The 14,349-nt window shown below is 41.6% G+C and overlaps 1 protein-coding gene across 1 annotated transcript in view; it reads left to right on the top strand.

The window, feature by feature from the left end:
• Positions 1-3,536: 3,536 nt before the first annotated feature.
• Positions 3,537-14,349, top strand: part of lrig1 (leucine-rich repeats and immunoglobulin-like domains 1) — a 29,809-nt gene continuing 18,996 nt past the window's right edge. Inside the window, exon 1 of the mRNA XM_015959298.3 lies at positions 3,537-3,968. Within this exon, the coding sequence (XP_015814784.1) occupies positions 3,766-3,968 (203 nt within the window). The 5' untranslated portion in view covers positions 3,537-3,765. The remainder of the gene's footprint in view (positions 3,969-14,349) is intronic.

Here is a 14,349-nt window from a genome sequence, read left to right as displayed (position 1 = left end):
TCTAGTCAGACTCCTTGTTTTCTCTATCCATGAAGTCTGGCCTCCTGCTTCTGACACCGTCTTTGTGCCAAAGCATTACAGCCTCATTTGGGTCATAGTCCTTGATCTCTGGAGAACACAGCTGCACCATGAGAATATCTGAAAGTGTGTCAGGGCTAGGGTTGTCACGGTAACCGGTGTAGCGGTAAATCCCAGTAAAAAAGTTGACAATAATAATAACCGTCTTGTTTTTAAAAAAATATATTATCTCGGTGGATTACCGTGACTGCGGTGTAGGCGCGGTGACCCTTACCAGCCACCGTATCATCTGCTGAAGTTGCTGGCGGCACATGCACACTTTAGCACTCGGGACATTTATTATCCCTCAAAGAAGGAAGTATGGGCATTTTTGGGATATTTGAAGATTGCCGAGGGACAGTTGTCTGTGAAAGGCAGCAACGCTACGTGGCCATCATAATGTAGCCATTGTCTCACGACTCCGCCATCTCCAGTTCGCCACTTTTCACAAAATCTTCTGGTTGCCACTGGTCCTGGTGGTTTTTCTTCCAGTTCGACGAGTTTTCTTTTGGAAGGCTGGCTGATTCCAGTTAAAAACCGCCACATTTCACCGCTAGTTTTAACACGAAGCTAACTGCTAACTTGATAAACTGATTGAATGGGATAGGTGGAAATGACGTTGGATGCGGCGCTCACGTTTCGCGTACGTTTGTGTACGATGCATGCGGGCGGGAGGAGTATCAGAAATCCATGGAAGATGACTGATAAACATAACTAATTTGGTGCAAACATTTACTCGCCATGTGGCAGGTAGAGCTCAAACATTTACTCGCCAAATGGAGCAATTTGCTCGCATTTGGCGAGTGGCGAGTGTTAATTTCGGACCCTGCCCATATACTTTGGAGTAATTTGAACTCAATAAATATACAGCACAACAAAAAAGCAAAATAACAGAAAAATCTACATGAAACTAACATTATATATAAATTTAAAATGTAATGACATAGAGGTTTGTTAAAAGGCTAAAAGTGACACAAATGCAGGTTGCATGCTAAGCAACAACTAGTAACAAACTAAACTAAAATTAAAAGAAATATCAATTTGAACATGCAATAAAAAGAATCCAATATAAATCAATTGACCACCTGGAGAAAACTATCTGAGGTGTATTTTATTGTGTTTTTGAGTCAGAACAATTTACAGTTTACATGGAGGAGACGGGATTCAAAACGTCTACTGCAGCCAGCCACAAGGGGCGCCTGTTTCAGTTCGGCATTGCTATTCTGTTTAGTTGCCGATGACAGAAATATTTTTGCATCAGAACAAATCAGCAGTTAGAACATTTATAATGAAACATGTCAAATCAAATCAATTGGTCAGGTAAAGTTTTTGTATGAGTATTATCCTGTCTTTGTGTTTTATAGTTAAAAATACCCAGGTGCTAAAATAGTAGAAAACTGTTTGGAGTGGTACAAATGTTTGGAATCGCCTGTTTTAGTCAGTTTTACTGTATGTCATCGGTGAAGTCATGTTTAAACATGGTTTCATTTCTCTGTTGCTTACCTTCACTAGCTGGAGGTCTCACCTGCAGACATCACAAAGCAACGTGAAACCTTTCTCTGTTGACTGAAGAAGGAACAAGGAACTGTGCCACTAAACTGCCTGCAGTCCTGCAGGTGTGGATTTTTGCGCCCTTTGCTATTGTGATTAATGGCAATGAAATCTGGGCCTTGTCCCAACGCCAAGAGATCACAATAGCTCTGACAAAATCGGTCAAAAGGATCTGTCAGTGCCAAGAAAAAATGTGATGAGAAAAAAGTGTCCACGGGGCCAGAAGGCTGGCAGCCATGCTGATTTATCACAGATGTGCATCTCTGAGACCAATGGCAAACAGGACTCCAGCATTTGGGAAGAATTTAGTGCTATCATGTGGCCATTACAGGGCAAACTCAAACGTCGGAAAGATCAATCTGATTGGGTGAAAACGCACGGATATGCACGCATGTGCTTAGACACACCTGCTTGAAATTTATTTGCAGCCTTCTGCAGAGCACTTAAACGCTGAAGCGGCACGTTAGAAGTCCAAAATGCCAAATTTTTGTTGAGTAACATAATCTTTGGTCAAATCTGCCAAATTTTGCAAAGCATCTCTTTTGTTTTGTAAAATTGCTTGCAAACTGCAGCTTAGTTCTGACATCCTGATGGCTTGAAATGTTGATGTAATTTTATATTTGTGCTGCACTAAATTGTGGAGCAACAGAGAGGGGTTTAAATCCCAACATTTATTTGACAGTTTTATTTACTGGGTCCAGAAAGAGAGGCTTACTTCTGAAAAACAATAATGTGTCAGTGTGTTTTCATATTTTAAGATAGACAAAGTGGTTTGTTTATAGTTGATTAAACAGTGAAAATGTACAAGAAAACTTTGAATTTTATTTTAAAAACGCGTTTTACTTATATTGTAATTATAGACACAAAAGAAAAGAGGATAAAAGGAAACTGGAGTTTTTGGTTTTTACATCAGAGATTGACCAAACACGAACTAAGCAAATATAAACTAGTAACAGAAGTTATTTAGTCTTAGTTTTAGTGAGGGTAACCTGTTGATGGAAATGCACAAGCCACCATGTTAAAATAATAAAGTAAAAGTATGCAGTTGGTTGTCTTTTCCTTTAAGTCTCCTGCGGCATAACACAATTAAACCACGGTTTATTACTTTCTTTTAAATGCAAATGATGATGTCATATTGGTCTTATTAGGGCATTCAAACCAATTATGTTATTTTGGCTTGTTATAATGCGATTACAGCGCTTGATCTGGGTGATTGAAGCAGTGAGAGTTGAGGGGGGGCGGTGCGGTTTCACACCCTGGAGTGGGAAACATGGGCGGGACCAGCAGCCGCTCAAAGGCTCACCGAGTCCGCGATGCGGGGAGAACCCAAACAAACCAATCAGGTTAGACCACTCAACCCCGTTAGCCAATGAGCGTCATGTGTGGGCGGATCCTGGAATTGCTGTTGTGCTTACAACGTGGGACTGCGGAGCGAAAGGGAAAAGTAACTCAGGAGAGGAGAAAACTTCATACTAGAGAGACGCGCTCGGAAGGCGGGGGAAACCTATTTAGCTACTAATCGATCCGCTGAGATGTGACCACAGACGGCACCTGATAAGCTGCTGGTTGGGTTTATTCGGATGGGACCGAGTGCGTGTTTCAAAGTTGGATTAATGCGGTGAGCCGCATTTGGACTGGATGAAGAAGGAGCGCTGGAGTTCTCACCGCTGTGACTAACTTATTTACAACTCGCTGAACTTTTCGGGACCAGTTTCCATCACCGTCAGACGTCTGTCTGCTGTTTTAATCTGGGACAACCACTATTCTTTAAAAACAACTTCGGCGCTGCGTCGTTTAACAATTAGACGCACGTTATCGAGGGGGACTGTGAGAACGCGATTTTAGATCCTTTTATGGACACGACCGTGCAGTATAACCACTCATTCACGAGGACAGTGGGTGATACGTGTTCGTTTGTGAATTACCTTTGATTTGTAATACCTCGAGGAAAACTTGAGAGCGGAGTGGAGACTTGTCAGAAATGAGTTCTGCTGGAGCGGACAGCCGCTCACCGCAGCAGGGTTGTTGGTGCCGCTAGCCTAGCTCGGTGTCCCGACGAGACAATTCATGTGCCACCAGAAGCTTTTACTTTACTCGGAGCTGTATTAATATTCCACCCGGAGAGCTCGGCGGCCGCGCTATCAGACTGGATACAAAATGGCGGCGTCCCGGGCACGGTTTGGATGTGTGTCTCGGTGTGTTTTTTATTTAATGTTGTCGCTCGAGCTGCTCAACGGTTACGGAGTGAGTTTGGATTCGCCGTGTCCTCGGGGCTGTGTCTGCAGCGGGGGCTCGGTGGACTGTGGCGGGCTGGAGCTGACAGCGACGCCTCTGGACCTTCCCGTCCGGACCGTCTCCTTGTAAGTAAAGCGCTAACCTATTTATTAACCAACCCATAACGGGGAACCTTTGTGGTGGTGGGCACACTAGCTAACAATTTAAAGCCTTAAACTTTCTGTTGTGTGTGAGTGAGAAATTAGCCTAATATGAATTAAATACTTTCTTATTTGTTTGTTAATAATGTGCAGAACTTTGAGTGTTTTCGTGATTCGGACTTGAGTTGTCTATCAACTGTAAAGGCTAAAGGCGGCTGTCACCGTAGCCATGACTGTGATAGCTAGCTACAACTTTTTCCTTCATGAACAAACGTGTCAAACTTCTTTTCTTCTTGTTAACATCCTGCTCGGACACGCAAATGTTGATATAGTCAACTGTTTATAACAGTGCCGTGTTTTACATTAATTTGTATTAGTTTAAATAAGTACATAACCTTTTGACTCAGGAAACATGACTTAGGTTCAGGTTTATTCATCAGGTGTTTTGAACAAAATTGTTTTACACGAACACTTTTGCCCAAAAATTGGATGTTTATTAGAGATGCACTTGTTTTGATTTTGTGGGCTCATAGTAGTTTTTGATTTTTGTGCAGATTTGAACTCTAAATTATTTCTAAGAGCTAAAGTGAACAGAAGGATTTATATTTTATTGTTGATTAACTTGTACATGTCTAATTCTTGAAGGATGTGCAACTCCTAGCATTTCTGTTTGGCACTGGTGCGTTCACGGACCTGGACGAAACAAAAATGCTTTGTTTTTTAGGGGGTCACTGATCAAACTGAATGTTGGTGTATTCCAATCACCTGCATTTTTTAAAAACGTTTTATTGTGATTTACACTTTAATGACCCATAATTTCTCTGAAATGTGTTGTCCAGCTGGTCACATTTACTTTCAGTCTGGTTTGTCCTTGTATATTTTCAGCTCATGGATGCAGGCATTCTAATGTAGACTTCTTTCCTCTGGATGAGTCAAACAAATGTGTTCTAACACATAAAGCTGTTCATCATTCACCCAGGTCCCTGACAAGTATTATCTATGTTCCCCCTTCTGTGTTGTAAGCCATAACTCACTAATTCTTAACTATAAATGAATCGATTTCCCAGTGGAAGTTAGACTGACAACAGTTGATTCCCTGTCTGCCAGCTCATTAAGGAAATGAGCCAATTTTGAACATTTTTTTCCTAAAACTTTCTCCAGTGTTCACTTACTTCAGCATTTATCATGCTGAATGACACCATTTTCTCACAGACAACCACTCTCTATCCTCCCAAACCATGTTTGTGCTCCCCACAGCACACTTAAACTACTTTGTCCACTTGTGGTCGATAGTCATCAGTGACAATTAAGCATCTTGTCCCAGATTTTTCAGCTTTGGTTTTAGTGTGCGTTGCTGGCAAATTGAGGTTAAACACCTAAAGCCCGAATACCGCTCAGGTTCCTGTGTGCAGCAGTTTATCTTTTCTCTGTGAAGTCGAGAATTCAACTCTAAAAAGTTGTCTAGAAACATGAATAATGGCTCTTTTCTCACGTTGCCCTAAAGCACCACTCAGCCGAGATCAAGTGCAGTTTATCATATGTGTACACCAACACACACTCTACCCCCCACCCCCGTCTCTTTGGATGGTGCTTTTCTACAATTGGACAAATGTCCTGTTTGAGGCAGCTGCTGTAAGCCCCTGCGCCGCTCTGAGACTTCTTCTCTGTTATCTCCTCCAAACCTTATCGGTGAAGATTTAAGCACCTGCAATCTGGATGTTTTCAAAGGGAATGGCTTTATGACTTTGAGTTATCTTTTAAAACACCTACGGTTGCATTTTTCCATACAAACTGAGATAGCAACTTTATGTTGGCAGGTAACTCAAAGGAACCAGATGTATGAGGTCTAAATCAAGATGGATCACTAACATATTCAGATTCAAAGATTCTTCGTTCAGTTTGGTTCAGATGAAGGCTTCTTTTTATTTAGTTTTGACTAATAAAAGTTCTTAATAGGTTCTTTTGTTTTACCATACCATATTTATTTATAAAGCACCATTTTAAAATAGCATGGCAGCTAATCAAAGTGCTGTGCATAAAAAGCCAAATGCTTGACCAAGAAACACAATAAGAACAGGCAAAATACATAAGAACAAAGCATAAATAGTCGGAGATAAAAATTCCTACTAAAAACAATAAAATAGAACTGTTAACAGCACTATAAAATAAAATAATGTGACGAATGATAAAAACATTTGAAATGGCACAAATAAAACGAAATAAAATACCAGATGGTGTGAGGTGCCAAAAGTGAGCAACTAAATCATAAAAATGGAATGAAAAACTCAAATCCGGTGCTAGATTGTCATGAAAAGTGTCACGGAGGGAATGCAATGCTAAAGAAGTGCGTTTTAAGGGCCGACTTGAAACTGCTAACAGAGGGAGCCAGACGCACACGGACCTTGAAGTTAATCCTAAATTTGACTGGGAGCCAGTGTAAATCTGCGAGGATGGGTGTGATGTGCATGCGTCTGTCGGTGTTGGTTAAAAATCTGGCCGTGGCATTTTGAACTTTCTGCAGTTTGCTTAAGGCTGAAGCATTAATCCCAATCAGGACAGAATTTGCGTAATCCAGACGTGAAGTAATAAAAGCATGAATGACTGACTCAATATCCGGGCGTTTGAGGATTGACTTAAGACGAGTGATGCGGCGGAGTTGGAAAAAATAGGACTTGACAGTAGCGTTGACTTGTGAAGACATTGAAAGATCAGAGTCCAGTTTCACACCTAGGCTAGTGGCACATGATTTGAGATTTAGTGGGAGAGTTGAGACATCTAAAGCACCATTCATGTTAGTGGGGCTAAAGAGTATGGCATCTGATTTGCTGTCATTTAACTGTAGGTAGTTTTGAGAAAGCCAGGATCTAACCTGGGAGAGGCATTCTGACATTATAGAAAATGAGTGCTGTTGGTTGATTTGAAGGTAGATCTGGCAATCATCTGCATAAAAGTGGTAGTTAAACCCGAGACTTGCTAAAATCTTACCAAGTGGTAGAATGTAAATTGAAAAGAGGAGAGGACCCAGGATGGAGCCCTGTGGTACTCCCCATGGAAGTGGGACATTGGGAACACTAAAACACCGACCATTAAGGTACGACTTAAACCATTCGAGGGCAGTACCGGTCACACCCACCCAAAATTCGAGTCTGTGAAGTAGGATGGTGAGGTCTACAGTGTTGAATGCTGCAGTCAGTTCGAGTAAGAGTAACAGCACATGGGAGCCAGAGTCAGTCAGAATCAAGATGTCACTGAGTACTGTGTGTGTGTGTGTAAAGCACACACTTCTTATTCCTATGTTGTACTGGATTATTTTCTTCAAATATGGCTTTTTCCACTGAAAACACATTCTAGCTTCAACTTCACAACAGTGTTACAACTATCAAGGTGTTGCAACTTTAAGCTCGTTTTATAGTTAATTGGTTTTGTGATTGTGCAATTTCTCATGATTAAATGTATTGGAACCTAATTACTAAATATATATTAATGTAAAACAAATGATTAGTGCTGTGTTCCTTAAACGTGATCTACAGTTTGTCTGATTCAAACAAAAATATTAAATGTAGTTTTGAAGGCGTTTTGTAAAGGGCAGCTAGGTGGCCAGAGGGCAGGTTTTCGGCCCGTAGCCCATTCATCAAAAAGAGCCTGAAGTCCTCTGTGATACAAGGCGCTTAACTCTTGAGTAGATGGAGAGAAAAAAATCCAAATGCGTTCCAGTTGTCTAAATATTCACCCTTCAAGACCCTGACGGTCCTCCGAGAAAAGAGCCTTGATGAGGAAAAAAACATGTTGGCACAACCATGACAGGGCAAGCTGAGCCAACAGGAAACTAAATGAACTAGTGTTATAAAACCAACATGTCAAACTCTTACAAAGACCATTTACTCGGGTAGATTCACTGGTAATTTAGGTGACTTTATTGCAATAACTGATGTCATTAAAATGCTTCGTCAGGTTTTTGTCTCAACTCTGTCTTCAATCATAATTTTTTTTACAATGAATGCTTAAAAATGATGGCGCTAAAGCTTCTTTAAAGTAGCTGTTTTACATGTTATCAACCATTAGTTTTCCTGTTTTTCTGTCATAGCTCTTTAATATTTAACACACTAACCATTAGTCTCAGATGTTTGCCTACTCTTTATGATTGATGAATAGCTTAACAACATTCGTGCTCACATTTCCCCCTCGGGAGTGGTGTTTTATCTTATTTGCAGCCACAGTAATGTGTATAAAAAGCATTTCTACCCACAGTGCCACTGGCCTAATGGGGTTTTGTGAGTAAATAAAAGCTTGGGCATTACTAATTTTGGCTGTGATTGCTGCATTGGATAGAGATGAAGCAGATAGCAGTGTGTCTGCTTGCTGGAGTGTCTCAGTTTTTTCTCGTATGAGGTTGTAAAATCCCTTCTGTCAGAGCTACAGAGTTTTCATGGACTCCGTATTTTCATTTGCTTGTATAAAGTCAGTACAGGCTGTGATTTACCCTGGTCTTCTGCTCTAATTTGGCATTTCCAGTGAGGTTTGTAAACGTGTTTGCCATAATGACTGGTGTTTACCAAGCACTGCTCCAAGTTAACCCCAAGCCATAGCCTTAAACCTCACAGTTGAAGCCTCATTGGTGAGGGCCACCCCCAACAGCTGGTTTTGGCTTCTACCCTCAGGAAATGGGTTTGTGTCGGTGGTTTCATGACAGGCACTGGGAGCTTAAGCCGCTGGTTGGTTGTGGACTACTTGGCAGGAGGAGTGGCTTCAAATCACCTGGCCTAAGAGAATATGGGGGGAGAGGGGTATGTGTTTGAGACGGGGGGGGGGGGGGGGGGGGGGGGGGGGGATTTCCAACCACTGCAATGAAGTGTTTTGTTAATGTTATGGTCTGCTGCTGCTGCTGCCTTCAGGCTGGTTCTGCATGTTGGTACGTTATGTCAGTGGTCAGAAACCTTAGCCAACATCACACTCGGGGAAACTGGAGGTAATGAAACATTACGGGGAAATCTGGTTTAATGTCACATGTTTTCAGACACATTTATTTTCTTTTAACTTTATTATAATCCCCTTATGAGAAAAAAAATCCTTCAGCGTGAGGTAAAACTTGCTCTTTGGTTCAGCTACGTGTCGCAACCATTTTTTACTGTTAAGGTCGAACATGACATAATGACTGATTCATGTACAGTTTGTCTACCACGCTGCAGAAATATGTCATCTTCCTAAACTCATGAAGATTTCAGCGGTTGGTGCAGAAATGCAGCCACAGCAGCAGCACTCAGCGAGGCTGAGCCCTCTGTGGTTTCTGGGGCATTTCTCCTTCCACAACCTTGTAATTTTGTGGTTTGGGGGGAGGGGGTGATTATTTCCAGTTTGTTTATTGTCATAGTTTTGCTAGCCTTATGACTCGTATGTCCTCTGGTGGATATTTTAAAGTCCCAACTTGGGGTTTGGAAGGGTTTATTATTATTGGCACTGATTGTTATCAGCTGCTCTTCACTCCTTGCTCCCATATCTGGCTGTTGGTAAAGGCAGCAGGAGTTTAAAGGGGCCGTCTTCTACCGAGTTTAGATTATTTATGCAATATTTATTAGCTGTGAGCAAATTAGGACAAAGTAGATGAGGTTGACCCCTACTCTAATAACAGTAGATCAGTTCTGACAATAACAGGAAGATATGAAATGAGCTCACAGCCTCGTTTTGGCTTTAATGTTAATCAAACAGCTGCTGCCACTAGTCATTCATCAGGAATTCAGTTCAGAGAATAGATGGCATTTTAGTGAAGATGTTTCAGAGTGCCAAGTCCTTGTTTTCTCCCCCTCTCCCTCAAAGTCAGTGTCTACAAAATGGGTTTGATCAATGAATCATCTGTGAACTCTCTGCATCTGGTAAGAGTTTAGAAATCTGGAGAAGATTAAAAAAAAAAAAGAACGTGACTTGGATGGAGCGTAAGAGGTGCTACATAAGTAAGGCAGCTTCTGCCCAGAAAACACACATGGCTTCAAAGTTTGAGGGAAGACTTGGACAAAACACATTTTTGGACCACTTCTATTCACCTTTTTGTTTCCTCTTTCATCCAAAAAGCAATAAAATGCTAGTGTCTAGACATCTTCTCATGAAAGTATTATTATCATAGATAATTAGTGCTTTGGAAATTAAATAAAAATCAGTAAGAGGGAAAAAATTGGACAGAATCTTCATTTTCCACACTTTGAAGATAAAACTCATGTGTTTGGTGGTGCTGTAACAAAAGCCCCACTAGAGAGCCAGATTTTGTTTGTGTTATTCTTTCTCATTAATTGGGGACACTCATTTCCTTTTGCTCATAGTGTCTGGCGCCATTTATAACAAATTACGTTGTCATCACAACACATCCCAGCGTGAAGTGATGTGCATCTGGCCCAACATGCATACAGTGTGAAGCGTTGGACTCCTGAGCGTCCGAGCCAGGGTTTGGTAGACCTGGTGTGGGTTCACACGTAGCGCCTCATGCTGGTGCACCCCCTCCAGCCTGTTTCTTTGGAGTGCTCAAATCAGCACAGAGAACGGTTCTGCAGGTGGCCCCAAGATGTGAGCTGTCTTCAGAAATGGAGCCAAAACTTCTAGCCTGACTAATTTCAAAGGCTGCCGTCGCTTCTTTGTTATTTGTTTGTTGGGGGGATCTGTTATGCAAATGGTGAAATGTGGTCTCTGTTTGCTCTTCAAAGGCCTTATTTTAAATTTGTGGGGTATTGTTTCCCTCCAAACTTAACAAATCAGATGTATCATTACAGTAAATCTTGTTGGCTGGCTTATGCTTTTAACCTTGTCAAAGCTGATAAGATATTGTCTCCTTTTCCTTTTTACTTCCTCCTCCCTGTGTGTAAATGAGTGCCTGGAACTGTTGTTAGCTTTGTGCACACTCTCACTACAGCTGATGAGCTATAAACTGGCCCTTAATGACAGGAAGAGCAGCGCGTATGTGTGTGTATGGCCAGGTTATTCTTTGAACTGGTTTATAACGCCCTGAAATGGACCACATTAACGGGCTTTTGTCTCACAGCTGGACCCTAGACGGCTCTTCACTGACATCACTTCACACTTTCTACTGCAGAGTTCACTCTCTGCTTATCTGCTGAAGAAACATGGAAGATAATGATGATGTATCTCTGTGTGTGCACGACCCCCCCCCCCCCCCCCCCCACACACACACACACACACACACACACACACACTTTGTCATTTGCTATGACCTCACCCTGGGACTCCAGGCTTTCCTCTCCTACCACTACACCCGTAATAACACAGCTATGTTTTAAAGCCTTTTTAATGAGTTTTCTCTGTGACATCAGCTACATGGTTTAACACTGATATTTTACCGTGGCTGAGCTCTGCTTTTCCTCCAAAAGACCGTTACTCAGCGAGACATGATTTAGATGGATAAAGATCCCCTGAGAGAAATTGTTTCATCCTCAGCAGACATTCAGTATTACAGATTATTAATGTTTTGCTGCTTTTTAGGGCTGCACGATATTAGGAAAACATACGATATTTGATAACAGTGCTTAATATTGCGATATCGATATTACTCACGATAAATGAACAAATACTAAAGTATGCAGTGTTGATGTCATCTGGCGTGTGACGTCTGCTCTGGGTTTAAAGCAAACAAAAACTAATGCATGAATTCCATTACAACATAACATTTTTATTGCAAAAATATGCAGCTGCACCTGCTACTGTATTAGCAGCAAATTAACAAACTGCATGCGTGCAGTTTCTCAGTGACTTTAAAACATCACCTCCACCATAAAACTTTTTCTGATGCTCCAAATACAGAAAAACATCCCTTACCAGGGTTTTTGAATAAATAAAAATATCAGAAAATTACTTTAAATGTTAAATAATAGTTAACATCACTTAAATGCAACAGCAAATTCTCTCATTGCTACTGAACATTTTCTCCACTTATGTGGTTATGATATAAGGCTGTTGCTGTAATTGGGAAGTGAACTGTGCTGGGCCAAACTAGGAGAAAATTAACATTTTCTGAGGGAAAGAGAAAAACAATTGTCTACCTTTCAGAAGAGGAACTGGCAAAAAAAAAAACTACATGGAAAATATGTGAAAACGTTTGTTTTTAACCCCAAATTGAACAAGTTTACCTAGATCTTAAAAAGCAGCTCAGATGATGAAACTCCAACTATGATTCTGATAACAAGCTAACAAATTGAACTAGCTCCTCTTAAAAAAACCGGCTAGCAGAGCTTCTGACTGAGTTTATGTGCAGCAGCAAATCAACTATCCTGATTAACAAGGTTATAAAAGCTCATAAACAAAAAATCACTTTGATGTGTGGGGGAACTTTTCCAGGCCCTCTTTAGCACGGTGGGACTGGGAGGAGAGTGCTGCTGTAGCCTTTTAGCTGGAAGCTAACCGGAGCCAGAAACCTCAGCACAAAGTGCGTTCGTTAATCTGAGATCTGAGCCAGCATGACAAACAAGGGAAGCGAGCGGAAAGCGGAGCGGAGATAGTGGAATTTTGGGGATACAGTCTGTGCTGGAGTGGGTGAACCAGGCGGCGGTACGGCGGCCCAAAGTAAGCGCAGCCCGGGAAGCTCCGCTCGGCAGCACAGTCTCCAACGCTCCGGTGTCGGCGCGCAGAGGAAGTGGTGGTGCCGAAAACAAGAGCGGTTATGTAAGGCTGGCAAACATCTCAACCTTCGGATGGAGACAGCCGAGCAGCGCGGGGCAGCTTGTAGGGGGCGGGCGTATTACGTGAACGGACCCATCTGATTGGCTGCATATCAGAAGGGCTACATTTGATTGGTCAAATAATACTTCCGTGTAAAAAACAGAGCTGGTTTACAAAAAGTTGATGTATGACACGGATGGAAATGTTTGAACCAAACATTTATCGCCGTTTTGGACGTGCTTTGCGATGGGCCTATCGCACGTCCTGTTATCGCGATGACGATAATTTTTCGATATATTGTGCAGCCCTACTGCTTTTTCACTTGAATGCTGGAGATTAGGGCTGCATGGTGAAGCAGTTGGCAGCAAGATGGTTGCAGGTAGCTGGAGCTTTTCTGCGTGGAGTTACCATGTTCTACCGATGCCTGCAAAGGTTCTCCTGGTGCTCCGGTTTGCCACTACAAACCAAAAACATGCATGTTCAGGTTAACTGATTACTCTAAATTGTCCCTAAGTTTGAGTGTGTGTGTGACCTGTCCAGGGTGTCCCCCCGTCTCTTGGTGACTGTTGGACACCAGCTCCCCTGTGACCCTACTGAGGAATAAGTGGTTAGAAAAACAAGTTGGTGCCTCAGATTTACAAATGTTAGTGTCACACAAGAAAAAAGGAATGAAATATGTAATCGTTGTTAAATAAGAGCATTTCTTAGGGGGAATGGGGTGGGAAACTGTGCGAGTTTTACTCCAGAATGTCTGAGGTTCCACTTTTTTCTCAAAAGGCTGCAGGCCTCAGTCTTGGAGGAGTCACCAATGTGGCCCTTGGTGGACATTTTGACATAGAAAGTCTCCCATGGTGTCATATGTGCCCCCATGTCTCATTGATATTATGTAAGTATGACCTCCACAATTAACCCTAACCAAGGGCCTATGGTGCTTTGGATGTTGTTCTAGATCATTCTTTAGAATGGGGCATTATGAGCTCTTTAGCCTACTATGTGTAGTTGGACAGGTTCTATTCAAATCATTTTTTAATTAAGCAGGTGTGGTAATCAGGCCAGGTTTGTTTGGGGGAACTGAACAGAATTTTCAAAGTAAAGTGGTAAACACTAAAATCTTGATTCTACAAGAGGGTTAGTTACTTTAGATCTGGGTTTGCTTGGATAGCCTTTTCCCTTAATAAATCAAATGATTATAAAACAGCAGGTTATCTTTAGCTGATCCTAAAACTAGCTTACTGATCTGAAACATTTAAGTGACAAAAAGGCAAAAACAGAATACATTTGTAACGGGGCAGATCGTCTTTTACAGCCCTGTGAAATAATGGTATGATGGGAAGATGTTTGTATTGCATCTTACTTTAGAAGGCATAGATTTATTAGCTGGTAATTACAAACATGCAGTACTCTTTGTAGACACTAAGGTGGAACTGGGGGAAAAAAAACATGAATCATGTTTTTTTCCCCAGAGAAACTTCGTTTTGCTCAAGTGTTTCTTCTATAGTGGTCTTCACCAAGTCTGCTCAGCGATTAGCAACATTTTCATAAAAATATGGAAAATTGAGTTTTAATTGTGGGTTCTATAAAAATGCCTAGCTTGCTAAAGTCCTTCGGTCAGAACAGATTTTCAGTGTCAGCATTTGTCTTTGGTTCAACAATGCAGATTGAACAAGTCCATACTTTGTTATTTTTGGTTGTGTTCCTGGAACTGTGGTTGAAT

Source organism: Nothobranchius furzeri, chromosome 3 (genome assembly GCF_043380555.1).
Source record: "Nothobranchius furzeri strain GRZ-AD chromosome 3, NfurGRZ-RIMD1, whole genome shotgun sequence".
NCBI classification, from domain to species: domain Eukaryota; kingdom Metazoa; phylum Chordata; class Actinopteri; order Cyprinodontiformes; family Nothobranchiidae; genus Nothobranchius; species Nothobranchius furzeri.
Note: the sequence above shows the minus strand (reverse complement) of the source record. Positions and strands in the feature narration are given on the sequence as shown.